Genomic DNA, 27,261 nt, shown 5'->3' on the forward strand with positions numbered 1-27,261 from the left:
GCATCAGCTGGGATCTGTAATTTGTTGTGGAAGCTCAAAGAAGTATTAGAATAACGAGCAGCTTTTCCTGGTTTTCTTCTGCAAAAAATTCCTAAACTGCAGCTGAAAACACCAAGGAAAAATAAAAAGGAAAATATTCCTAAAAGCAAGGCCTTCCCTCCCTCTCTCCCATCCCCTTGGCATCCTTCCCTACTTTTCCTGCAAGAAGTTCTCCTGAAGGACATTTCAAGGTTTCTGGTAGCTGACAGAGTTAATAGCAATGGATAGAACCAGCTCAGCTGCACCCAGTTTTCCTCACAACAGCCAGCAATCAGAACAGATATTTTATTTTCAGTCTGTATAATAAATCAAGAGATTTTATTGAAGGGGGAGGTGGGTTCTGCTGTCCTCAGGAAAAGCTTCCAACACAGTTACAAGTATCTAAGGCACGAATTCCTGGTGGGCACACAAAGCCAGATTTGGCTCTATGTGAGAACAAATCAATGCACAACTGCACAAATAACTAATTCATCTGATGAATTTTGCCTTTCTGCTTATAACATCTCCCAAAGCATATTGGTAGTTTCCAAAAAAAGGTGATGGATGTGCTTACTCAGTAAATTTTTATTTTGTGGCTTGTTTGCATAAATTCAGCAACTGGGGCCCGTATGGAAACAGGAGCCTGGTGTGACTTTTCTCTGCATGGAACAGTGTTTGCAAAGCTCTTTCAGTGTGATTTCAAAATGAACACTGAGCGAGCCAGAGAAGCCAGGAAAGATAACAAAAAAGGCTCCAGCCACTGCCAAATCCAAACACATTTCTTTGGTGTGCAAATTTGTGTGGGTTTGTCTGTACCAGAAATGTCTGCATCCTAACTCTGCCATGTGAGCAGTGGCAGAGGTTTAGATGAGATATTAGGGGAAATCTCTTCATGGAAGGTGTGGCCAGGCAATGGCACAGGCTGCCCAGAGAACTGGGGTCACCATCCCAAAAAAAACATGGATACAAAACCCATGGATACAGAGGGGAGATGTGGATGTAGGGTGAACACAGTGGTGGGGATTGACAGATGGACTTGATCCTAGATTTATTTCCAACCCTAATGATTCCCTGCCTCTGGGATGAGGAATTACCTGGTTATAGGGGTAGAAGAGGGTGCAGACAGCACAGTATGGCTCACTCAGGGCAGCAGCTGCATTGAACTTCCTTTCAGCTGGGAAATTAAGTGCTTTGTTCTTCCACTGGAAGGAAAGTAAAGATTTCAAAGCCTCTGGATCACTCATATCTTCCTCTCCAGAAAATGGAAACATTTCTAGAATGAAAAGGAAAAAAAGAAATCCCAAAACAATGAGCAATAAGTAAAGGCAAAGGAGTTTATGGTTAGAAGAGGCAAAAGGAGCAAGGGTGAGTTAAACAGCTCAGGTCTCAACAACACAGAAGTGCAATAAACAAAAGCATTCAACTCCTCCATGGTCTCCCATATGCTCATGCCCCAAACACTTCCTTAAATGGACAGAATATCCCCTCTGGGGACAGGATACACAAGACAGGAGCAGCAGTGACCCGAAGGAACTGGCCACGAGTTAGGAGAGAATGGAGATTTACTGCCTCTGTAACTCCTTCCCTTTTCCAGCTGTGAAACCTCCACCATCCTTTTCATGGAGATTTCATTTGAACTTTGTTAAGTTCTTTATTTTATAAACCTTTCAAAGGTCCTTGGCATTTCATGATTAAACCACTGCTGAATCCATCTGTGGCAGTCTGGGGGTCTGAGTTCTTTACCCTTCCTTACGAAGGAGCTTTGAGTCACTGTAAGTGTTAAAGACATTTTCCACACAAGGCTGAGTGTAAATCACTCCCTGCATCACCAATCTGCAAAGTTTCCAAAAGAACAGGGAACTCAACAACATCTTGGAAGAACATTATCCCCAGAGCTCAGCACATTAAACCAAATTGTTCACTGCTTCACTGTTAATTACTGGAAATAAGCAGTTTATGTTCTGCTCTACAAGTCTAAGTCTCCTCCCCAGCTCTCCCTCCCTTTGAAGATTTTCTGACTCTTGGGTTACCTGAAAGGATAAAAGGAGCTTGGAGTAAATGTTAATGGCTGAGTTTGTATCTCAGATTTTAAATGTTGCCCATAACATTTTTGTCAGACAATGTGGAAATTTTATTGTGTTTTATTAATCCCTTTTTTAAGGTGATGAGTGCTGGGTGTGTGGCTCTGTCACATTTCATATGAGGGTTACCCTCTAAAAAGTGTTTATTTACAAGACATGAATCAAAACCCACATTTCTCCAAATTTCAGTCGAGGCACATCAGGTGACAGTGCAGGATTTATGACACCAGTGAAATCAGTGAAAGCAGCAGCCTAATCCAGAGTGACAGATGGAGAGAAGAAAGGGAATGGCTGTCGTGTGCTGTCACCTTGGCTCCTCCCAGGATGGATCCACAAGGCATTCAGGATGGCTCCCACACTGCAAACAGCTCGTCTGGGCTGAATCTCTGTGTAAAATGTGCATTCCCTTAATTTACATGCTCACTGTTCCTGCTGCAGCCTGCAGCTCATCCTGCACATCATTCCCTGGAAAAGCCTGGGGTGCAGAGAGCTGCCTCTATTCCCTGGTGGGGAGGGAAGAATCTGTTTGATCAGATTCTGCCCACCAGAGCTGTAAATCACTCCCCAAGAAATGCCAGCTTCCACAAGAGCTGCTCCTGCTCCACCAGCCAAGTCCCCAAACAGCATCCAACAAGTCAAAGCAGTGAGAAGAATCTGCCTAATGAGGATCCTCCAGCTCTGAGCTGGTTCCAAGGTCTCACACCAAAACAAGATAACAAGTCTCAGCTGCCTCTGCACACTTCAGTCCGTGTTACACACTTGGAAGGCATCAAATGCATCCTCCTTGGTGAGGAAGGAGCTCTGTGAGTTCAGGGGAAGCCTTTCCTGCAGGAGGAAAGGCAAGAAAAGGCTCTAAAATCAATGGATGCACTCGTGAAGGAGGCTGAATGGGAAAGATGATGTCCTTTGGAATGAGGAGCTGTGAGCAGACTGCCAGCTACACCCACGTGCCTGACCCAGCACACAAAAGCTCCTTACTGGGGCATTGTCCATATTCTGAGTAATGTGGAAAAGGCCTCAAAGTTGGAAATTACACCACAAAACAGTGAGAGGTAAGAATCTTTTCTTTTCCCTTGGTCCAGACTGTTGGAGACTAGAATGTGGGGAAAGAAGAATCAGTGATGTAGAGTTAAACACCAAAAAACATTTTAATTCTCATTTCTGCATCTGCCAAGGAAAGTTGGACCCCAACACTGATGTGAATTAGGAGGCAAGCAAAAGGTTAGAACTAACTTTCCTCACACACATGAGAGCAGATCTGACCTCCACTGCCTCCAAGGACCGGCTCTCATCCCACTGCAATATCCAAGGCAGAGCTTTGCCTTTAAGATATTATTTTCTGCAAACTTTTCTTTTCCCTTTACCCATAATGCTGCCTCATTCTGCAGCCAGCAAAATATTTTTCTTGAGTGAAAAAAGGGTGGGAGGCGAGAAGCGACACCTCCCACTGGAGAGTTTTGTTTCCAGCTGGGTTATCAAAACGGGAACACGCTGCATTTCCTACCAGCTCCGTGTAACACAGGGTTTCAGGCCACCCAGTTCTGTCAGAGGCTGCAGCAGTTCCCTGGCTCAGACAGGACCTGCCCAGGGCCCTGGTGCTGCTCACTCACCCTCGTCACTCGAGGTCTCCTGTTTGACCACGGACAGCGGGGAACGCGTCGGGGGCTTGCCCAGCGGGTGCCGGCGGCTCTTCTTGATCTCCATCTTCATCTTGGAGAAGGCAGAAGCAGCCTGGAAGGAAACACAACAAGTTGGATGGGCACCCCAAAGGAGGGAACAGGACAAGAGAGGCAGAGCACCTGTCAAAGAGAGCTCTTGGATTCACACAGAAAACTTTTCTCTGCCTTTTGGCTGAACCACTGAAGGGTTCCGAGCCAATTCCTGGAGCAGATAAAAGCCAAGACCAACTCTTAAGAAGTTGGGTAATCTACAGAGTTTTCTTCAAATCAGGACAGCCTCAGAACATCTGCAAGCTGCCAATTCCATCAGCTCGTGAAAAGTCTGCCTAACCACATACACAGCTGGGAACTCCACGGAAATCGTGATTTATGGAGTCCCAGACTGGTTTGGGTTGGAAGGAACCCAAAAGACCATCCAGTTCCAACCCTGCCATGGGGCTGCAGACCCCTAGACCAGGTGGTGCTTGCACCCAGCCTGGCCTTGGGGCTGTCCTCACACTGGCCACCACAGCCTGCGAGCCACTGATTGTCACTGTCACATTTTCTGGAAAAATCCCTTCACCTAGAAGTTCTCTCCTGGGAAGCTGAGAAGCCTCAGAGAAAAAGGAAAACAATATTATCTCATTGCTTCTCCTGTGTTTTGCTGCTTTGGAATGTGTTTGGAGATTATTTACCAATGGGTGATTGTTTCATTGGTTTCATGTCAATTTTTTGACTCATTGGCCAATCACAGCCAAGCTGTGTTGGGGCTCTGGAAGGAGTCACGAGTTTTCATTATTATCTTGTTAGCATTAGGTAAGTATCCTTTCTGTATTCTTTAGTATAGTATTCTTTAATTTAATATAGTATCAAAAAATAATAAATCAGCCTTCAAGAGCGTGAATATACACTCCAAGAATCTTCTCCTCAACAGCACCACAAATGCCATTCACCAGCTTTACTGACTTCTAAAGGGTAATGTGACCGGCACTGAGAACTGTGCTTGAAAGTTTTTGTTCATTAAGATGAACAAACCAGTTTGCAAGTGAATCTATGGAGTCAGACTGACCATTCCATCCCGCCACAAGAACTGACCTCGGCGGCGATCTCGGCGCGCTCGGCCTCGGCGCCATCCTGCTCCTTGCCAGGGCCCTGCTGGCGCCAGCCCAGCCCCTTCTGCGTGGCGAACTGCTCGAAGGCCTGCTGGCAGGACATGTGCTCCTTGTCAAACACCACCTTCTTGCTGCGGGGCACCACGTACAGCATGGGGATGATGGGCCGAGGCCTGAAGTCGTCCTCCTCGGCCGGCGCCTCCGAGGGCTGCACCACGTTCAGGGGGGCCGCGGGCCGGGCCTGCTCCGGGCCCGGGGCTGAGGGGGGTCCTGAGGGCCGTGCTGGGCCTGGCCCGGCCTCGGGGGGCGGCTGGGGGGCCGGGATGGGCCCTGGGACAGGCCCCGGGGGCTGAGGGGGGAACAGCTGCTTCTTCTTGCGCTCGCCCTTGGCCTTCGGGGGCCGTGCCTTGGCCTTGCACTCCCCTGTGGAGAGAAAGGTGACACTGAGCCCTGAAATTCTGGGATGCAGCATTGCCCTCCCTTCCCAGAGCTTCCTGATGGACTAGCATGTTCCACCAAGGAATTACTGCTTTCTCTCCTTCCCAGAGCTCCATCATGGAATTCAGTAGGTTCCATCATGAAATTCAGCATTTCCCTCCCTTCCCAGAGCTCTGTGCTGGGCTAGCACGTTCCATCATGGAATTACTGCTTTCCCTTCCCAGAGCTCCCTGATGGGCTAGCACGTTCCATCATGGAATTCAGCATTGCCCTCCCTTCCCCAAGCCCTGTGCTGGGCCAGCGCATTCCATCATGGAATTACTGCTTTCCCTTCCCAGAGCTCCATTCTAGCACATTCCATCATGGAATTCAGCATTTCCCTCCCTTCTTAGAGCTCCATGATGGGCTAGCATGTTCCACCATGGAATTCAGCATTTCCCTCCCTTCTCAGAGCTCTGCTGGGCCTGCACATTCCACCACGAAATTACTGCTTTCCCTTTCCAGAGCTCAGTGCTGGCTAGCACGTTCCACCATGGAATTGCTGCTTTCCCTTCCCAGAGCTCCACTCTGGGCTAGCACATTCCACCATGGAATTGCTGCTTTCCAATGAGCGCTCTGAAAGCTGCACACACTCGGCTGTGCCTCAGCACTGACCTAGAGAAGCCACTTCAGAAAGAAAATACTTGTGTCATTTCTATGGACTATTAAATTCCTGACTGGAACACAAAGGCTGCTAAAAGCAACGTTTCCTGGAGGGAAAATATCTAAATCCCTAGGAAACTGGACAGTGTGCCAAAAAACCTGTAATATGTCACATTAGCCATGACTCTGTGCTTCAGGTTTTTTGTCTTCCAAAGTCAGGGGCACAAAACCATCCACTGGGGTGCAGGAATGAAATATTTTTGTACCATTAATAAAATAAATATTTAAACAGCATTTTTTTATCTTTATGCCTTCCTTTTCCAATCTCTGTTTTTCTGTATATTCACATTAGCACAGAAATACACGTGTACATGTGTATTCCTGGGCTGTATATGAATAAGTATAAATAAAGACATACATCAGGAGGTGTGCTCAGATTTTTTTTTTTTTTTTGCTGATAAGGAGGTGCAATCAAGAGTTTGGAGACCCCCATTGTGTATCAGTAGTTTGCTGCTCCCTGTGTTTGCAAGCACAGCTCTTATCTGAGTGTTACTGTGTGTTAATGTACCCAACAGCCCCAGGAAATGAAGAACTGAAAAAAAGATACCTGAATCATTATTACCCAAAAATTTCTGCTATCAAGCTTTTTTAAAAAATGCTTTTAAAGCATAAATCAGGTGTAGCACAGAGCTCAGCTGGATCCTGAGATATCCTTTACTCACACCCATGTCCTTGTTTCTCCCAGCTCACTGTCACTCGATTTATCTGCACAGCCCTCATGGATGTGACAACACTTCTTGAGCAGATAAACATCTCAGCATTGTCACCAGAGGCAGAACTGGCCTGTAAAAGTCTTCCCCACCTCTCCTCCCTGTGAAGGGATTCACACACTCCCATTTTACAGCAGGGATTCAAATTCCTGCTCTCCACTGAGGGGAGTCTCCAGTTTGGGATTATCAGGGACAGCCTGCTCACCCCAGGGAAGGTTTCACCAACCCCAACCCACCCAGACCCCTCCACTTCAGGCTACACCAAACCTGACCAGCCCAACCCATGAATGGAAAACCAGAATAACCATCACACAATAGAGGTTTCTGCATGAAGAAGGGTGAATACTCCCACAATAGGATAAAGTGCCAAAATCCCTGCTGAAATCCCTTAGGGATCACCTTAACCCCAGCACTCCACAGAAGTCTGATCACTTTATTTACAATTTACACTAACTTATAAAAATGGGAACAAATCCAGCTCAAATAATTATAGTTGTACTCATGTAGGCAGTCCCTCAGATAAACTGGTTTGTTCTATCACAGAGAAAGGAATATTGAATTTCCTTAGAGAAACAAACATATTGAATGAAAGGCAAATTGGATTTCTCCCCAGTTGCACAAAACCAGATCATATTTACTCTCTATACACTCCAAGAATTCTCTCCCCAACAGCACCACAAATGCCATTCACCAGCTTTATTGACTTCTAAAGGGTAATTTGACAGCAGCTGGCACCGAGAACTGTGCTTGAAAGTTTTTGCATTACGATGAACAAACCAGTTTGCAAGTGAATCTACGGAATCAGAAGCCAGGAAAAAGGGAGGAAAAATTCCAACGAGCCTTATCTGGCTATCCTGAACACTTCCAGGAAGGAAAAGGACCTGAGGGCACACATGCACAGGTGGGTTCAGAAGGAATGTCTTTCCTGTCCTTCCACTGCAGAAGGATGAAGGATGGCAGCTGTGGGTGGGACACCACAAGAAACATGAGTGGCAGAGCTGTGCTGCCACAATCTGAATTTCCCAGCTCAGGAAACTGAGGAGCAGCTGAGGGAGCTGGGAAGGGGCTCAGCCTGGAGCAAAGGAGGCTCAGGGGGGATCCTGTGGCTCTGCACAGCTCCTGCCAGGAGGGGACAGCCGGGGGACAGCAGGCTCTGCTCCAGGGGACACCAGGACAAGAGGGAACAGCCCCACACTGCCCCAGGGCAGGGTCAGGCTGGACACCTGCAGGAATTCCTGCAGGAAAGGGCTTGGAAGGGGCTGCCAGGGAGGTTTGGAGCCCCCAGCCCTGGAGGTGCACTCAGGTTTGCAGTTCCCCTGCTCACTCACAGGGGGATTTCTGCTGCTCAGCGCCCCCAGACAAGGGCAAAGCCTCAACACTCTCCTTCCTAACGTCCCAAGACAACCTGCTAAAATTCTAAATGTATTAATAGCAACATAATAAATTATGGATATAAAGCTGAGTCATAAAAACCAAAAGTAAACACCATAAGGGATCTGGGTCAGAAATCCTGAAAACCTCGAGTTATAAATACTCAGCTTGTCCAAACAACCAACACAAAGCACAAGACCTACTTTGGAACCATGACTACTTTGAAATCTCATTCTTTCTCCTTCTCAAGGTCATGTCTTCTGGTGTAATAGAAAATGAAGTCAAATTAAAACCAGGGAAATAAAGAAGGGAAGTGCAGGAGGGGGTGGAAGCAGCATTACCACAAGCAGGGCCATCCAAACAGATGCTGTTTTCTTCTTCAAGATGAAACCCTGAGACACTGGTGAGAGGCAATGCAGACAGCAGGATGTGGAAAACTAGAGAAGCCATTGGGATTTAATTGCTGTATTGCAGTAGGAAAGCTGAACATTTGCAAGCAGCCACACCAAGCTGGAGTTTGCTCCAGTGGCACTTCTGCAATGGTGCTGAAAATAAGCTTTTCCCTCCTGAGCCAACAGTTACAGAGCTCTTCAGAAGTAGTGGAAGTGTATGATTTGGAAGCCATTCAGCTAGAACAGAGTTTTTATTATTCCCTGGCCATTCTAATGATCTCAGATCTGTCCTTGTCACTTATCTCTCGTCTCCGAAGAAAAATCAGCATTTTCGGGCCATTTATTACAAGCATCAAGTGTTAAACTTGTACAAGAGCTAAGAGCAGACAATTTAACACACTGCTGATGCTCTCAAGCTTAGGGCAATAGAAATTAAGTATCTGCACTGTGCAACAATGGTTTTCCAACTCCTTATTTCCCATGAAAAGAGAAAATACACTGTCTAGCTGAGAGACTGAACAAAGCCCTCAATGCTCTTCCCAGAGCTTCCACAGATTTCCTTTATGATCATTCTCGAGGTTCTCTAAACAGTTTGCAGCATCAGTTTCTCCAAATGCTAAACAAATAATGGATATATACAATAGATGTAAATTAATTCCCTGTAAGTGCTGGAGAAGCCTCAAAGAAGGAGTGAGTGTGTCACAGACACAAAAAACACTTCTCCACACATCAAGGGGGAAAAAGCAGCTTTTTCCCAGCAATAACTCCAACCTTTTCTACACAGCCAAGAAAAAGGTGCAACAGAAAGAGCCCCTTGCACAAAGGGGACTGGATGTGCAGGAGGAATCCCAAAGGACTGGGAGTTGTCATGGCCTGGTTTTATTTTCAGCAAAGGTTTTATATTTCATGCAGAGGAAGCTGCAAAGCTTCCCTGGCCCAGCTAAACTCAAAGAAACCCAAGTGGGACTCGTGCAGCAGCTGTGGATCCCACCCAAACTGAATTTCTGAAAAATGGGAACAAAGGGAGGGGAAGAGGAAAGATGAATTGCACAAGGCAGTGCACAAATCATTCTTTTTTCAGGGCAGGACATAAAAATACATCTATTTGTTTCTCTATGAAATAATTTAAAATATTCCTCACATAATATATATTTTTTACAATCCTGGAATAGTTTGAGCCTGTAGAATTTTCAAGCCCTGCCAAAAAAGCTATTTGGATTGAATCCTTAGAGGGAGGGAAAAAATCAATTGCTGCTGTGAATGATGACATATTTCAGTGAGTTTTTAATATTGGGGAAAACTCTGCTGATATTTCAACAGAAATCAACAGCAGCAGACAAGTTATTCACAGAGGTGTTTTAGAGCTCACCCCAGCTCCTCACTGCTCTGGCCTCACCTTCTCCCTCCATCCCTTTGCTTCTCTCCTCTTCCTCCAGATCTGGCCCCCTTTTCAGCTCCTCTTTTACTTTCACATCTTCCAAGGCAGTTTCAATAGCCATGACATCCCCAAGAGATTTCTGATCCTCTGTTTTGTGTCTTCTGGGTTGACTCCTTTTTCTGTGAGACCTGAAAGTACAGAAGTGTGATTTGACATAAAAGAACAGCCTTCAAAATAGAAAACCATCACTGACTTTAAAAGCTGAATAAAAAAACAAAAGGATCTTCTTTGCAGAGAAAACACAAGGTAGCTAAAATAGCTACAGGGCAGAAGAGATATCTGAAAGGGAGCAGATGAACCTTGCATAACACAACATTTAAGATCCATTCACAGCAGCCATTAATTGTCTGGGTTTCCTGAAGAGCTTTTTCCTACCATTACTAATGTAAGCTCACAAGCTGCAGTTAAAGTGATTTTAATTGTGTTTTCAATCTATTTTGCTTGTATTTCAACATACAGATGAAAACTTGTTTAAATCTCTCTTTCATCCTCTGCCTTCATTCCATTATTTCTTTTCATTCTGTCCGTGCCTCCCTTTGGCAAACTGCTGGAAGTCTGCAAAACATCATCTTCCAGCTCTGAGACATTACCCAGCACTGCCAGTTCCCAAAAACACACCATAATGAATGCTCACAGCACAATCAATAGGCAGTCTATGATTTTTCAGCAGTAAATTCAGAAGGTCCAAGTCCTTGAAGAAATCTAACTAAAAAATATGCTTATTAATAAGAACAGACAAATACTAACAAGGCAATAGCAATGCTGTTCATTCTTTTTAAAGTCAATGCCACTAAGGCAAAGATTACAGGAGCCACAATGCAAAGAGAAATGGAAATTCAGAAGCCAGGACAAGATTTTTGGGCTGGGAACTGTACCCTGACAGACACTCCCCACTGCTCAGGAGGGAAAATTGGAAGAACAAGAGTCAGAAACTTGAAAGTCAGGACAAATGCAGTTTAAGAGGTGAAGAAAAGAATTAAGAAAGAAAGAATTAAGAAAGAAAGAATTAAGAAAGAAAGAAGCCCAGGAAATCCACTCACCACCTCCCCAGGAAGAGCAATGCCCAGCCAGTCCCCAAAAAAGGCACCTCAGAAGCCAAACCCCTCCTTCCCCCTCTCCCCCAGTTTTTATTGCTCCCCATAACATTTTATGGCACAGAATTTCCCCTTGGCCACTCAGGGCCAGCTGGGTCTCCTCCCCAGCTCTCACCCAGCCCCAGGGTCCCTCTGGGCCAGAGTGGGATCAGATAAAGCCTTGACACTGTGAAGCAACAGCCCAAACTTCAGAGCCCCAAATCCCAGTGACTCCATCCCAGCCAGCCCCAGCACAGGGCTTTACAGAATCTGCAGAATTTCTCCTTGAATTTCAAGTTTAAATCTAACAAGCTTTCCTTTTCCAAAAGGACTGATTCAGAAACTTGTGATTTTTCCCCATTTTCAGCATGTAGGCACTTCTTCTTTGGTTGAAAGCTGCATTTTCCTTATGGCCTCACATCCATCATCGTGTGACAGAGACTAAAACACACTTTACTCATCAGTCCCAAAGTCTAGAAAAGCTAAAAAGCAGCTCCTCATCCTCAGAGCCCAGAAAACTCAGCTGCTAATTACATTTGGAGCACAACAGAGTTAAGAGCCCTTAATCAGCCTTTAAACTGACAAAGAAGGGAGAAAAAAAATTCCACCTGAGCTGAATGATGAATAGAAAAGCACGCTGATCCATATGCACAGGGACCTCTAATTGCCAGACTCTGAGCAGATGGTGGCCCTCCAAGAGGAGCTGGTGCCTTCACACCTGCAGGACAGCCACCAGCAGGAACAGGGGCTGAGCCCAGAAGGATCAGCTCTGCTTTTCACCCATACTCCAAGAACACAGCACCTTCCCAGGGAGGGGAGTGCAGGGTGGGAGGTGAAGATAAAGCTGTAAGGCTTTGCCACTGCAGCTGGAATGTTCTGTGGCTGAAGGAGGAGTTGAGTCAAGCGTTACAGGCTGGTTTTAGCAAAGTGTGCTTTACTCCTGTGGTGTGGAAGTGCCAGGCAAAAATTACAGCACAGAGCTTTATACTCGTGGGAGAGAAAAAAAAAGATCTGTTTTGCAGTGCTCTTCTCACTCAGGGGTTGTGGGGGAGAGAGGCAGAAAGCTCAGCATTTAAAGAAAGTGCTTCCAGAACTACAGGCTGAAGGCTGAGCACTTCCAGAAGTGAAGCTGTTCTGTGTCTGACAAATTCACACAACAGAAACAAAATGGGGACTGGACTAAAACAGTCTCATGCTGAAGCCATAAAGTAAACAAAGTTGGGTTTTTTAAGGTAACCAAGTCTGACTGACCTTAGAGAAGAAATAACACCTCTCTGCAGAGTTTAAAAGCTCCATTTTTCCAAGAGAGCTGACAAAAAAGCAGTGTTTGTACTCTTTGAAGAACAGAACCACAAAGTGACTTAAATTAAGTAGCTACAACTGTGAAGGTTTGGGCAGAGGTGAATCCCATCCCTCCATCCTGCTGAGAAAAGTCAGGCTTCAAGTAAAACCATGTCTTGGAAAGACATATGCACAGGAGAAAGTACAGCTAAGGAGCATTGAACAGCTTCAAAACTCCTTCAGGATAATGCTGGAATAATCCAGGAAACGCTGAATAGATAAGCAAAAAAAAGCACCTGGATCTTTTGCAATAGGCTCAGGCTGAGACAGAGACTTCTCTGCTGGGTAATAGGCTCAGGGAGGGAAAATAATCCTTGGTGTTCATACAGCACCTTCCAGTGTGCACACCAGCTGCACCAGGAACCTGAACAGCCCCAAAACTGCAGCAGCACTTCCAGCAGTGAGCAGCTCCTTTTTCCCACCCCAGGTACATCACACACCCCTGCCAGCCCAGGAGAGCAACTCCAGAGGGAAAACCAGAAGAGCCATCAGACAGTTGAGGTTCTCCAGCGATGGAGAGCACAGAAATCCAAACCAAGGTGAAACCTGAGGAACCTCAAGGCCTGAATATTCCCTGGGAGCTTTCACAAAAAGCTCAGTGACTGAGGAAAGGAGTCCCAGAGCTGCTATTTAAGGGATTGCCAGGAAAAAGAATGAAGGGGTTGATGTTGCTGAGGGAAGTCACATACCGGTGTTTGTTGTCCTCTTCCTCATCTCCTATCCTATAAAGCAAGATTCCAACAGGAAAAGGTTAGCATGCCAAATTTTCAATTCAAGCATGCTGTAACACACAAAAATCACAGACTTGTAGAAAATTAATACAAAGATCAAAGGAAGCACAGAAAGGCATGCATTAAATCCCCTTTGCAACTGATGGGCTTTTTAAAACTCCTGCTTTCTGATCAGTGAAGCTCTAAATGTTCACTATAGATTTTTTCTTTTTGTCTTCAGGATAAGAGATGAGATGTGAGGAAGCACAGAGTGTCCCACTTTGAAAAGCATGTGCTTTTATAACATGGGAAGGAAACAGGACCACAAGGGACACATTACCCCAGACAAACGGCACGAGGAACTGTATGAAAAGAACACAGGGGGGAAATAAAAGAGTTTGAACCATCTCCATGGAGGAGTGCAGCATTTCCAAGCTGAGCAGTTGAACTCCAAGCACCTCTCTGGCTTTACCTGCGGAGCAGCTTTGCCTTCAGCTCTGCCTTGGTCTCATTCCAGGCATCCAGCTCGGGGCTGCTCAGGGCCGTGGGCTTCATGTGGTCCAGCACTGCACTGTCCTTGCCCTGCTTCCAGAGCTCGTAGCGTTCTGGCTGCAGCACCCTGACAAACACGTCCATGGAGATCTTCACCATGTCCTTGCGGCACGTGCACTGCAAGAGAGACCACAGGGTCACAGCAATGGCACTGGCCAGGGGAAAACCAGCTCTCCCCACACTGCCTGCTCCTGGAACACCAGCTGCCACCCCAACGCTCTCCAAGGTTCATGGAAAACTCCTTCCCAAGGATTTTGTTCTCCCTCCAAGCCCCTCAACAAGCCAAAGCCTCCTGGGAGTGGCACTGCTCGAGTTCTGTGCTGCAGGCATTCGACACAATTACTCTGTCTGAGCCTGCCCTCAAGCCCATTTCCCTCCACCAGCCTCTCTCTGGCAGGGTTTTCCAGGCTGAAAAGATGTTATTGGTATCACTTCATAACTCAGAAAAGCCTTACAGGAACCAAAGCCTGACCTGGAGCACAGGGCAGTTAAACTTCATAATGATACATCCTGACATGGCACAGCAATGCTGCACAAAAGGGAAGAAATAAAAACCCTGCAGTAACAATAACCTGCATCCAAAGCATGAAGTGGGAGAAAATGTGCTTTATTCATTTCAGCTGCCATATGCTCATTAAAACTAACCTGGAGTTCCACCCCTGCCATTGCACAGAGAGGACTCACAGGTGGTTTTCCTTGGATGAATCCCTTTGCTGTGATGGATCAACAGACTGAGTGCAGCAAAGGGATTCTCACCCTGGGCACTGATGGCAGTCTCAAAGAGTCAGCCTTTATAAACTCCATCAGAAGAAGGCAGAGGATGGAAAAGGACCCAGGAACCCCCAGGTGCCTCTGGGGGCTGCAGCCACAGCTCTCCTGCTCTAAGGTGCAAAGCTCTGCTTGCACTAAATTGCTTTTCAACTCCAAGCTGAGGCTGAGGTAATTGGAGCCACTTTGCAGGATTGGTTTGGGGTTTTTTCCACCTTTCCTTCATACCTTTCAAAACTATTCTATCCATTCTTTTGGCAGAAGTGCCTGAAATTAAACCTGCTTCTCCCCTTTCTCCCTTCCCTTTTCACCACCATCACTAAATAATTTATGGCCAGAGTTGAGAATTCACTGAGAGAGGGAGAGAGAAGATTCCTTCTGCACAGTTCTCCACCATCCCACACCCTCCAGCTCCTGTTTCTCACTGTGCAGGGGCTGGGGCAGTGCTGGTAACCCCAGTGTGCTGAGTGGGAAGGAGCATTTATGGACAGGCACTTTCAGGAAAACTCCATTTAATGAAAAACAGCTGAGGCCACAAAGGCTGGAAATGCAATTTGGCCACAGCATGGCAGGAACACAGATGGCACCCAAGCTTCCAACCCCAGCCCAGGCAGGAGCTTCCCACAGCACCTCCCTCAGTGCTGGCCTGAGGGACCGAGCAGATTTCCCTTAAGAAAGTTTGAAAGCACCTGTGCAGAGCTAAAAGAGGAACACAAAGAGCATCCCCAGCACAGCTCTGGGGATTGAACTCCTCAGTGTGGGATCTCAGCACCTCAGGACTGAGGTGCCGAGCCACCGAGAGCACCCTTGGGGGGCTCGGGAGTCCTGGAATGTTGCCAGAAGTGTCTGGTGGCTGGACTTTGATCCTACACAGGAGACGACACCTGTATGAGGATAGGAGGGTTTCACCGGGGTGAATGGTGAAGGGATTAGTTAATTAGAGAGTGAAACACAGGGTTTAGGATTTCTGTACAGGGGGGTTTAGAGAAGTAAGATGGAGGAATTGGGGCGTGTCCTGTCCTTCTTCTTCTCCTCCTCCATCTTCTGTGGTGATGGTGGCACTTTGGGATTGGTCATTACTGAAAGTGCACCGGACAATAAGGGTGAAAGGTATTGGGGAAAAATGATAAATATTGTACACGTAACTTTGGGTATAAAGATAGGTGACTGTCCGGAGGGGGGACAGCGTGCTCATGGCTGGCTGCTGAGCAGACCTCTGTCAGGCCGAAAGAAAATCTTTTAGATAAACAATTAATAAACACCGAGACCGAGAAAAGAACTGAAGCCTCTTCTCGTCCTTTGATACGCGGGCTGCCCCAAGGCCACTCCAGACCTTTCCAGGCCCTCCAAACAGCTGAAAACCGGACACCTCAGAGGCTGAAAAATGGCTCCAAAGGGGAGCTCTGCCCTTGGTGATGCTGAGCTGGACCCAAGGGCTGCAGCACAGACCCCCCCACACCTTCAAATCTGCCAGCACAGCCCGAGGCACTCAGGGCAGGGGCTGCAGAGCAGCTCCAGCCCCAGCAGCCCCAGAGGCTCCCCCAGCCCCTGGGCAGAGCTGGAGAAGCCCAGGCTGAGCTCTGGGGATGCTGCTGGGCTGCACTCAGCACTGCCACTGTGGCCCCCACAGCAGCCAAGCTCCTTTCTGTCCACAAATCTACCATGATGGATGTTTATATTTCAATTTTAATTTAATTCTATTGCTTTCACAGCAGCCAGCATGAATAATTTACAAAGCCTCCTTCCTCTGGGGCTCCTTCTGGAGCGCGCAGTGCTGTTTCCTCAGCTGCTGCAGTTGTGTCACAGCCACATCCCCAGCATGGCCAGGACATTGTTCCATTCCTTCTCCTCAGACAGCACTGGGATCCTGCTGATGCTTCCAACACAGCTGGAGAAGGGAATGTTCTGTGTGTGTGGGAAAATGGGGGAGACCAGGAGGAGAGTGAGGGTACAGGAGGGTGAGGAATTGCCTTTGCAATCAATCCCTGCCCTGGTTGTTTCCTGGCAATGATCTCCAGTCCCACACCCTGCCTTCCCCCTTCCACACACACACACAGCTGTATTTCTTTCAAAGTGTTTCACTGTGGTCATAAACACATGTATTTCCTAAAAGACATTGTGCCTACACCCCCATCTCTGTCCCTCCCTACCCCAGTTTCTGCTGAATATATCCTCCCAAATTCCCTCCAATTCTGACACTTTTCTATCCCACTATTATTAAACTTTATAGAAAAAAAAAAAAAAAAACAAAAACACTAACATGTCAACACTAAAACACCACCCCTAAGGAGAGATCTGAAACCTCATTTCCTTTACATGAGACAAAACTGAACCACAAAGCTCCAGTCTGGGAATTCACAGAATTCCTATGGATCAATAATAGCCCTGAGAAGGATTTCAGGGTGATGTGATCACGCAAAGCACAGCACTGAAAGGCAGCACGAACATTCTGTGCAAATGGCAGTGAGAAATTCCAGGAACCCTGAGATCCATCCAGCACCTTCCCCTCTCCCCTCCATCCCTCCCAGCCCTGGGAGCAGCAGGGCTGGCAGAGCCACAGATCAAACAAAGGAATAAACAACAGAATATTCATAACTGCCATCTCCAAGGAGCCACTGCAAGTCCTGAAAATGGCAGTGGAAAAAAACCAAACAAAAATCAACAGCTTTAGGGTCAGTTCTGTGCCCTTGGCTACAGGGGATCTGAGACCCAAAAGAGCAACAAGAGAGAAGTTTCCATATTCACCAAATCTGCAGGAACTTCACTTATTCCACCCTCTGAAAGCTTTTCCCAGCCTCACCTCTCCTTTTTCATAAGTTAATGGCTTTATTAACTATAAGCACATGGAAAAATACTGTAAGGAAATGCACAATTAAACCTTTTTCCAGCCTAAAACCACAACATTCTTCCTTTCCTCATTATTTTATTATCTGCAACTCTAATTTGGAGCCTGTGGTAAAATATGTGACCACACCAGGAGCCCTGTCCCATCAATTCTAACTGCAAGACTGATAGGGGGGAATTTGTGGCTATGCAATGTACAACCATTATCTTATTTGCAATATTTTTAAACATAAAAACACAAATAAGTCTCTATAAAATAACAGTCAAATAAAATGGCTGTCTCCTTGAAGTCATAAAATCAAATGATTTATGGAAAAGTGCAGACTCATTCAACTTCAACCTTCAGTAACAGTTTTGGGAGGATATTTCCCTCAATTCCCAGCTATTAACACTGAACTGAACCAGTTCCAGCACACAAGAAAGGTTAATGGAAAATAATCCTTTTCCTTACTCTGAAATAGCCACCAAAATTACATATTTTAAGTGGCACCACTGGTTTTCATGGACAAAACCCTTCATATTCAGATGAAAGCAGTTGGTAAGACTCAGCTGAGCCTCCCACTTTCCCTTAATGGAAATTCATCCATCACAAAACCCAACATGCTCGAAATTGAAGCTCTTTCAGCTTTTAAATGCCAGACTAAAATCTTTGCTTAAAGCTTTTCTACCTGCTTTACAATAAAAATGAAGCCTAAATGCAAGTTCCTGGGAAGGAGGGGTGGAAAAGGAAAGGCAGCAGAGGAACACAGACAACAGCTCCCAGCTTCTCCCTGAGCACTCCCAGCACAGAATTTCAACTTTTGGGAGAAACAAGCCCCCAGCACCATCAGGGCTTCCAACAAGCAGCAGGTGTTATGAACAAAAATTCAGTTAATATTTTTTTTTGTGAGAAAGAGTTGCAGGGGGGCAGCCAGGTCTCAGGCGCTGCCAGGATTCTTAGTGCTTTGTTATTGTAATACCGGCTCGTTAAGGCTTATCTCCTCTTTTGTATTAGTAAAAAGCCTGGCTGGGTGCGGTAGATTGCTCTTCCCCGAGGCAGTGCGCCCTTCCAGCATAGGGAAGACACCTGAGAGGGTGGGGGGGGTTATGCAAAGTGACTCCAAAGTCCAGAATGCTTTGTGGGACCCCGACTCGAGATGCAACGAGAAAACTCCAAAAACAACGAGCCAAATAAGAATTGAGAGACTGAAGTGATGTCTGGACATGAGGAGCCGAGTGCTGAGCCTGCAGAGATGCTGAACACCTTCAGAGCCCCTCTTGCCCTGAGCAGGAGTGGTCCCAACGCCGGGAGCTGCGGAAGAGAACGTATGTGGCCCGAAGTTTAGAATCCGACTAGCTGAGGGCGAAAGGCCGACGCCCCTCTGCAATTCCTGGCTAGCACTCTTCGGCGTCTGAGGGCCTCGGGCTGTGCTGGCTGCGGACTGGCTCACACCGCTGGTATATGAGAGGAACGGAGCTGACCATTTCCCGGGGGTTAAACATCGGTTTATTGAAGGTGATGCCTGATCCAAAAACACCGGGGAAACCAGCCGGGAAAAAGTTTTTTTCATAGGGGGTGAAAACAGGATTATAAAGGAGGGAGGTGGGTACAGACAGAGCTAATCAGGAAAGGTGAGGAGATGAACTTCACAGAACTGACACTCCATGGAGACCAATAATCAAAAGGTAAAGGAGGTGTCCTGGGACCCCAGCCAACCACCATCTCTAGAGAGGAGAAGGTTCTCGAAACCTGGGAGGAGGAAGGGAGTGATTGACTGGGCCCAGGGAGGAAACAACTTTCACTTATAAGGGAAACCAAGGGGAGGAGCAATTACATATCGGCAACTATGAATAGCAGTTGCTATAGCAACTTAGCTGACAGGCTAGCAGTGGCGGGAAAAACTGGGGGAACGAAACCATTTTACACATAATAGGGGAGAACAATACATAAATTGGGGGAATAACACAAGAAACTTAACAACACACTACCACATCGAGCAGACGAGACCGAGCCAGGGAAAGCAACATCTGATGGGGACATCACGCCCTAAGGCTCCCACGAGGACTGGATCCCCGGCTCTGCCCCTAATGGACGGAGCTGCGCAAATCCTCCTCCTCTGAGTCGCCCTGGGAGACGCGACGGGGACTGCAGCCCTGCCGGGCCGCCCAATCCTGAGCTGATCACTTTTAATAAAGGCATTAAAAAGGAGAAGAAGTCTCCTGGTCCTCTTTATTTCAGCAGGAATCCAGTTTGTTCCTGTATCAGGTGTGTTTCTGAGATCTAACAGAACATAAAAACCCAGTTTGGGGCTCCAGGTTCCTTCTCCTCGCCCTCAGCCAGCCCAGGTGAACTCCTGAAGGATGAATGGCAGCAATTCCGGGAGTGAATGAGGATTCAGCTTGGAGGAGGAGGAGGAGGAGGAGGAGGAGGAGGAGAAGCCCAAAGCGCAGTTTGTGTGTTTAATGCCGGTGGTTGGAAGCTGGTGGGAAGGAAGATGAGCCCTGACCCCCCGTTTGCAGAGTAATTAGCGGTATCAACAACAACCCAGCTCATTAGCAAACCCACTGGAAACCCTTCCGAGGCTCACAAACAAAACCATTAGGAAGGATTGCCATGAACCCCCTGGCCGGGCCTGGCTGCAGGGCAGCGTTGCTGCCTGCCTGCTCCCCTTGCTGCCCCACAGCTTTAAACTTTTTTAAAAAATTAAAAATTAAAAATAAAAAATAAAAAAAACCAAATAACAAATTAAAAAAAATTTAAATAAAAAAATAAAACATAAAAAATAAAACATAAAAAATAAAACATAAAAAATAAAAAATATTATCCCAGAGCTGGGATAAAAAAATCAAAGAAATCAATAAAATAAAAAATACTATCATATTAAAAATATAAAATAATAAATAATCAATAAAAATATTATCCCAGAGCTGGGATAAAAAAAATAAAAGAAATCAATAAAATAAAAATGTTATCATATTAAAAATATTAAATAATAAATAATAAATTAAAATATTATCCCATAGCTAGGATAAAAAATAAAATAATTCAATAAAAATATTATCATATTAAAAATATAAAATAATAAATAATCAATAAAAATATTATCCCAGAGCTAGGATAAAAAATAAAATAATTCAATAAAAATATTATAATATTAAAAATATAAAATAATAAATAGTAAATAAAAATATTATCCCAGAGCTGGGATACAAATAAAATTAATAAAGAAAATAAAAATATTATAATATTAAAATATAAAATAATAAATAATAAATAATAAACATTATGCCAGAGCTGGGATAAAAAATAAAAAAATAAATAAAATAAAAACTATTATCATATTAAATATATAAAATAACAAACAATAAATAATAAATAAAAATATTATCGCAGAGCTAGGATAAAAAATAAAATAATTCACTAAAATATAATATCATATTGAATATATACAATAATGAATAATAAATAAAAATATTATCCCAGAGCTGGGATAAAAAATAAAATAATTCAATAAAAATATAATATCATATTGAATATATACAATAATGAATAATTAATAAAAATATTATCCCAGAGCTGGGATAGAAAAATAAATAAAAATAAAAACTAATATCATATTAAATATATAAAATAATAAATAAAAACCATTATACCAGAGCTGGGATAAAAAAAAATTAAATAAAAACTACTACCATATTAAATATATAAAATAATAAAAACCATTATACCAGAGCTGGGATAGAAAAATAAATTAAATAAAAACTACTATCATATTAAATATATAAAATAATAAATAAAATATACTATCCCAGAGCTGGAATAAAAAAATAAAATAAATTTTAAAAATATTATCATATTAAATATATAAAATAATAAAAAACATTATCCCAGAGCTGGGATTTAAAAAAATAAATCAATAAATAACCCATGGCAACACCCAGAAGGAGTTGGTGGCACTGAGCCCCCCACCCAGCACCCCCAGCACTGGAAATCCCAGCAAATCCAGCATTGACCCTGAAGCCCCAAACTGTGGGATCTCAGGATCTGAGTCCTGGGATGCCGGGCCTCCGAGACCACCCTTGGGGGGCCCAGGAGTCCTGGAATGTTGCCAGAAGTGTCTGGTGGCTGGACTTTGATCCTACACGGGAGACGACACCTGTATGAGGATAGGAGGATTTCACCGGGGTGAATGGTGAAGGGATTAGTTAATTAGAGGGTGAGACACAGGGTTTAGGATTTATGTACAGGGGGGTTTAGAGGAGTAAGATGGAGGAATTGGGGCGTGTCCTGTCCTCCTTCTTCTTCTTCTTCTCCTCCATCTTCTTTGGCCACGGTGGCACCTTTGGATTGGTTATTACTGAGAGTGCACCGAGTTATAAGAATAGATGGTATTGGGGAAAAATGATAAATATTGTACACGTAACAATGGGTATAAAGATACGTGGCGGTCCGGAGGACGGCACAGTGTGCTCATGGCTGGCTGCTGAGCAGAGCTCTGTTCGGCTGAAAGAACATCTTTTAGATAAACAATTAATAAACATAAAAACCGAAAGAAGAACTGAAGCCTCTTCTCGTCCTTCGATACGCGGGCTGCCCCAAGGCCACCCCGGGCCTTTCCAGGCCCCTCAAACAGCCGAGATAACCGGACACCAAACTGCCCATCCGATCAGCATTTTACTACTGCACAAGAACATAACTTTGTTATCAAAATGCTTAGGCAGAGCCACAGACTGAGAATCAACCCTGAGCAGTCCTATCCCATTCCCATCCCATTAGCTACTCACGCGACCCCTAACACTGGAGCCATATCCCATATCACCAGCGGGTGCTCTCATGTTAGGTACAAGGGGATTCGCCCCCATCCACACTCAGGAATTGCTTATGATGCTGTATGGTAGGTTATTCATTAATCCGGAAGCAATCCTGGAATTATTGATAATGCTGTGTGATAGGTTATTCATTAATCCAGAAGCAATCCTGGTGTATTGGAATATGAATCCCAATATAACCAGTTAGATGGTGCCTGGGCCAGTTCTGACCCTCGCTGCTGGGCCAAAGGCAGCACTGCGGTGTTTTACCCCAGAGATACCTTGGCTGCTGGAGAGTGCAGCGGGGCAAATCCAGGCTGTCAGGACTCCGTTTACCTCAGGAGAGAGAGCTTCTGGCGATGGTGGAGAGAAAGGGAGTGGATTCTGCTAGAAGGTTGCCAGATGTTTATTCCATGGGTACAGAGATGTCTGCACCGGGCCACTGCTGCTAACAGAATGAGGCCGCATGGTCTCATTAACATTTTAAGCTCAGGACAGGGGAAGGGGAGGGGACAGGTGAGCCACCAACCAGGTGAAGGGGCAGGGTCTCAAGGGACTGGGGACACCTATCACACGACGCCTTGCTGGTATGTTAGCCTGACTGACAGGGCACACTCAGCGAGGGGCGAGGGGGAAGGGAGAAGGTAAAACAGGATATTGCAACACACCACAACATCGGTGGATCCTTCTGTTTGAAGTTTGGTAAGCAGGGCAAACAATAAAGAGAGATAGGGATAAGGGAATTGTCGAGCTAAGCATGATCAGAGCTAATAATGTCAAACTGACCCTAAGAGCCGTGCCAGTGTCAAACTGACCCTAAGAGCCGTGCCAAGCCATGGGAACCAAGCCAAGTACACCGGGAATTGACCATATTAGGATAGGAGTTCAAAAGTTTAAAGAGGAAGACTCATCAGAAGACCCTTGCCCATGAGGAAGGCACCGAAGGACCACCAAGAATAATCCTCAAAATAGATGTCTCCGCCCACGCTCCGCCCACATCACGCCTCTTATGAATATGCATGATTATGTGTATGACAGGTTATTCATTAATCCGGAAGCAATCCTGGAATTATTGATAATGCTGTGTGATAGGTTATTCATTAATCCGGAAGCAATCCTGGAATTATTGATAATGCTGTATGATAGGTCATTCATTAATCCAGAAGCAATCCTGGTGGATCCTTCTGTTTGAAGTTTGGTAAGCAGGGCAAACAATAAAGAGAGACAGGGAAAAGGGAATTGTCGAGCTAAGCATGATCAGAGCTAATCATGTCAAACTGACCCTAAGAGCCGTGCCAATGTCAAACTGACCCTAAGAGCCGTGCCAAACCATGGGAACCAAGCCAAGTACACCGGGAATTGACCATATTAGGATAGGAGTTCAAAAGTTTAAAGAGGAAGACTCATCAGAAGACCCTTGCCCATGAGGAAGGCACCGAAGGACCACCATGAATAATCCTCAAAATAGATGTCTCCGCCCACGCTCCGCCCACACCACGCCTCTTATGAATATGCATGATTATGTGTATGATAGGTTATTCATTAATCCGGAAGCAATCCTGGAATTATTGATAATGCTGTATGATAGGTTATTCATTAATCCGGAAGCAATCCTGGAATTATTGATCATGCTGTATGATAGGTTATTCATTAATCCAGAAGCAATCCTGGTGGATCCTTCTGTTTGAAGTTTGGTAAGCGGGGCAAACAATAAAGAGAGATAGGGAAAAGGGAATTGTCGAGCTAAGCATGATCAGAGCTAATAATGTCAAACTGACCCTAAGAGCCGTGCCAATGTCAAATTGACCCTAAGAGCCGTGCCAAGCCATGGGAACCAAGCCAAGTACACCGGGAATTGACCATACTAGGATAGGAGTTCAAAAGTTTAAAGAGGAAGACTCATCAGAAGACCCTTGCACATGAGGAAGGCACCGAAGGACCACCATGAATAATCCTCAAAATAGATGTCTCCGCCCACGCTCCGCCCACACCACGCCTCTTATGAATATGCATGATTATGTGTATGATAGGTTATTCATTAATCCGGAAGCAATCCTGGAATTATTGATAATGCTGTGTGATAGGTCATTCATTAATCCGGAAGCAATCCTGGAATTATTGATCATGCTGTATGATAGGTTATTCATTAATCCAGAAGCAATCCTGGTGGATCCTTCTGTTTGAAGTTTGGTAAGCAGGGCAAACAATAAAGAGAGATAGGGATAAGGGAATTGTCGAGCTAAGCGTGATCAGAGCTAATAATGTCAAACTGACCCTAAGAGCCGTGCCAATGTCAAACTGACCCTAAGAGCCGTGCCAAGCCATGGGAACCAAGCCAAGTACACCGGGAATTGACCATATTAGGATAGGAGTTCAAAAGTTTAAAGAGGAAGACTCATCAGAAGACCCTTGCACATGAGGAAGGCACCAGAAGGACCACCATGAATAATCCTCAAAATAGATGTCTCCGCCCACGCTCCGCCCACACCACGCCTCTTATGAATATGATGTAACCCTGCACCCAAGACTGTATAAAAGCTTGCTTCTGTCATGAGATAGCTAGAAATCCCTTTTGTGATTTCTCCGACGCGTCGTAATAAAATACCTCCTGTCTATGCTGACTTACTTGAGCCTCTTAGGCAGTTATTCTCGCCTTTTGGGGCAAAATTTGGCATCAATCCTGCTCACAGAACCCCACTTTGGTTTTTCATTATAAAAAATCCTGCCCAGAACATCCCAGCCAGAACTGCAGAAGAAGAGCTTGGAAAAGAGCTGATAAAACCAAGCTTGCAGGCAATTTCCAAAAAATAACCATCCCCTTTCCACCTCAGCACGAAAAAAAAAGCTGTAAAAGTTCCTTTTTCTTGCACAGAATCAAGAGCATTAGGAGTGTTTACAAATAATACAAGAAAATAAGTATGAAGAAAGGTGGAAGAATTTGTACAAGAGCAATTTTGAATCTGTCTGATGGAAATAAACCATGGAAATGTTATTCCATAATAGATTTCTTTAATGTATTCCAAGCTTAAAAGGTCTAATTAGAGTAAAAGAGCAATTTTGAACGTCTGACAAAAATAAACTATGGAAATGCTATTTCATAATAGATTTTTTTTATGTGTTCTAAGCTTAAAAGGTCTAATTAGAGTCAGTTGAGGCATAGACACAAAGTAATGCAAAAATACAGCTCTGATTTGCCTTATTTTGGGGACTAATTTTGCAGTATTACCAAACAGATTTCTGCAAAAACCTCACAAGTTTTATTTTCTTGGGAAATACAGTCATATTGAAGGGAAAAAAAAATCTACCAAAACGTGAATAGTAAGAAGAAAGCTTCAATTTTAGCTGGAAAATTACATGCTAGACAACATTAAATCACAGATATTCCAAGTGTAAATTTGAGATTATTTCTATATAATATATACAGTGCAGAAAAAGGAGTGAGCAGAAGGTTTAGAAGCAAGAAGCCATGTAAAGGATCCTGGGATGAGGTGAAAGCTGTTTATTTCAAGCCCAAAATGCAGGAGCTGGGCAGGAGGGGCAGCCTGACCCTGTTTTATGTTGAGAGAGAGAATTCCAGCAGTTTTTCTGCAGTAAACAGGAGATAAAGGAAGGTGTGAAAGTGGCAGCCAGCAGGAACCCAGACCTTCTCCAGGAGTGGCTGCACTTAATTGAAAGGAAAGTGGGGAGATTGTTCCACTCCCATCCATTTATTTTCAGTCTGGTTTGCCAAAGAAATAGAAAAGCTGAGGTGGGATTTGAATTTCTGCTGAAACTCTGAAAGGGTCTCTGAATAGCAGGAGGCTCACAGTGACCACAGGGAGGGCACTTTCCTGAAGCCCCTGCTTTAAAAGGGTTGTTGGGCAAAGACACAGCTGTTAAAATCCTCTGGTGGTGCCATCCAAGGGTTTTCAGAAACAAAAAGCCAGGCAGGAACTGCAGGCTCATGGTGCAAAATAAAAAGAAATTTAATAAAAGATATAGTAAGGAATGAAAATTATAATTTCCTGCCTTTCACTCAGCAGCTTTTTCCAACAACCAAACAGAAAAAAAATCTGTCAAATGGAAGATAAATGGTTGAGGAACTCCAAGTACAGAGAACAAAGGGAAATATTTCTCCCTAATTCCTAAGCTCTGCCTATGCAGGCAAACATTAACTGTGGTATATACAAATAAACCCATCCCTCCTCAGCTGAATCAGGAATGCTGAAGTCCAAAGCAAATATTTGGATTACAGCTGACTCTGAAACATTGTGCCAGGATCTCCAAGGCTGTGAAAACCCCTCTGAGCTCCCTTCTCCTGTCCCTTCTTGCTGCACTGTGACAGTGACACCTCGTCACCAAACAGGGCTGCAGCTCCCAGGAGCATTCCCTGCCAGAGCTCTGGAATGGGATGAACCCACAGCACAACCCTAGGAAGGGCTGCTGGCAGCACATGGGACCAGCCCTGGCAGCCCCAGGATCACTGCAGTTTTCTCCATCCCCAAACAAGGATCTGGTGCTCAACTTTACCCCAGGATCACTGGGGGTCTCTCTGCTGCTCAGCTTTACTCTGGGATCACTGGATCACTGCAGGTTTCTCCATCCCCAAACAAGGATCTGCTCCTCAGCTTTTGCCCAGGATCAGATGCAGGATTCTCCAGTCCTGAACAAGGATCTGCTGCTCAGCTTTACCCCAGGATCACTTCAGATCTCTCCCATCCCCAAACAAGGATCTGCTGCTCAGCTTTATCCCAGGATCACTGCAAATCTCTCCATCTCTGAACAAGGATCTGGTGCTCAGCTTTACTTCAGGATCACTGCAGGTTTCTCCCATCCCCAAACAAGGATCTGCTCCTCAGCTTTAGCCCAGGACCAGTTCAGATCTCTCTGCTGCTCAGCTTTACCTCAGGATCACTGCAGGTTTCTCCCATCCCCAAACAAGGATCTGCTGCTCAGCTTTAGCCCAGGATCAGGTGCAGGATTCTCCAACCCTGAACAAGGATCTGCTGCTCAGCTTGATCCCAGGATCACTGCAGGTCTCTCTGCTCCTCAGCTTTACCCTGGGATCACTGGATCACTGCAGGTTTCTCCATCCCCAAACAAGGATCTGCTCCTCAGCTTCAGCCCAGGACCAGTTCAGATCTCTCCCATCCCCAAACAAGGATCTGCTGCTCAGCTTTACCCCAGGATCACTGCAAATCTCTCCATCCCCAAACAAGGATCTGGTGCTCAGCTTTAGCCCAGGATCAAGTGCAGGATTCTCCAATCCTGAACAAGGATCTGCTG

At 45.2% G+C, this 27,261-nt stretch overlaps 1 protein-coding gene and 1 long non-coding RNA gene across 4 annotated transcripts in view; one reads left to right on the forward strand and one right to left on the reverse strand.

Annotated features, from left to right (window-relative positions):
- Nucleotides 1-27,261, reverse strand: part of KDM4B (lysine demethylase 4B) — a 76,146-nt gene that overhangs the window by 13,805 nt on the left and 35,080 nt on the right. For 2 of the 3 annotated variants that reach the window (XM_074528476.1, XM_074528478.1), the window contains 6 exons: nucleotides 13,517-13,713; nucleotides 13,024-13,056; nucleotides 9,879-10,048; nucleotides 4,853-5,292; nucleotides 3,710-3,830; nucleotides 1,113-1,291 (listed from right to left, as the gene is read on the reverse strand). In XM_074528476.1, the coding sequence (XP_074384577.1) occupies nucleotides 1,113-1,291; nucleotides 3,710-3,830; nucleotides 4,853-5,292; nucleotides 9,879-10,048; nucleotides 13,024-13,056; nucleotides 13,517-13,713 (1,140 nt within the window). The remainder of the gene's footprint in view (nucleotides 1-1,112; nucleotides 1,292-3,709; nucleotides 3,831-4,852; nucleotides 5,293-9,878; nucleotides 10,049-13,023; nucleotides 13,057-13,516; nucleotides 13,714-27,261) is intronic. The other variant, XM_074528477.1, reaches the window with a different exon arrangement.
- Nucleotides 21,844-24,612, forward strand: LOC141725328 (uncharacterized). Its single transcript, XR_012577188.1, has 3 exons — nucleotides 21,844-23,584; nucleotides 23,639-24,080; nucleotides 24,135-24,612. It is a non-coding gene; the product is annotated as an uncharacterized LOC141725328 (long non-coding RNA).

This window comes from Zonotrichia albicollis, chromosome 29 (genome assembly GCF_047830755.1).
Source record: "Zonotrichia albicollis isolate bZonAlb1 chromosome 29, bZonAlb1.hap1, whole genome shotgun sequence".
Lineage (NCBI taxonomy): Eukaryota > Metazoa > Chordata > Aves > Passeriformes > Passerellidae > Zonotrichia > Zonotrichia albicollis.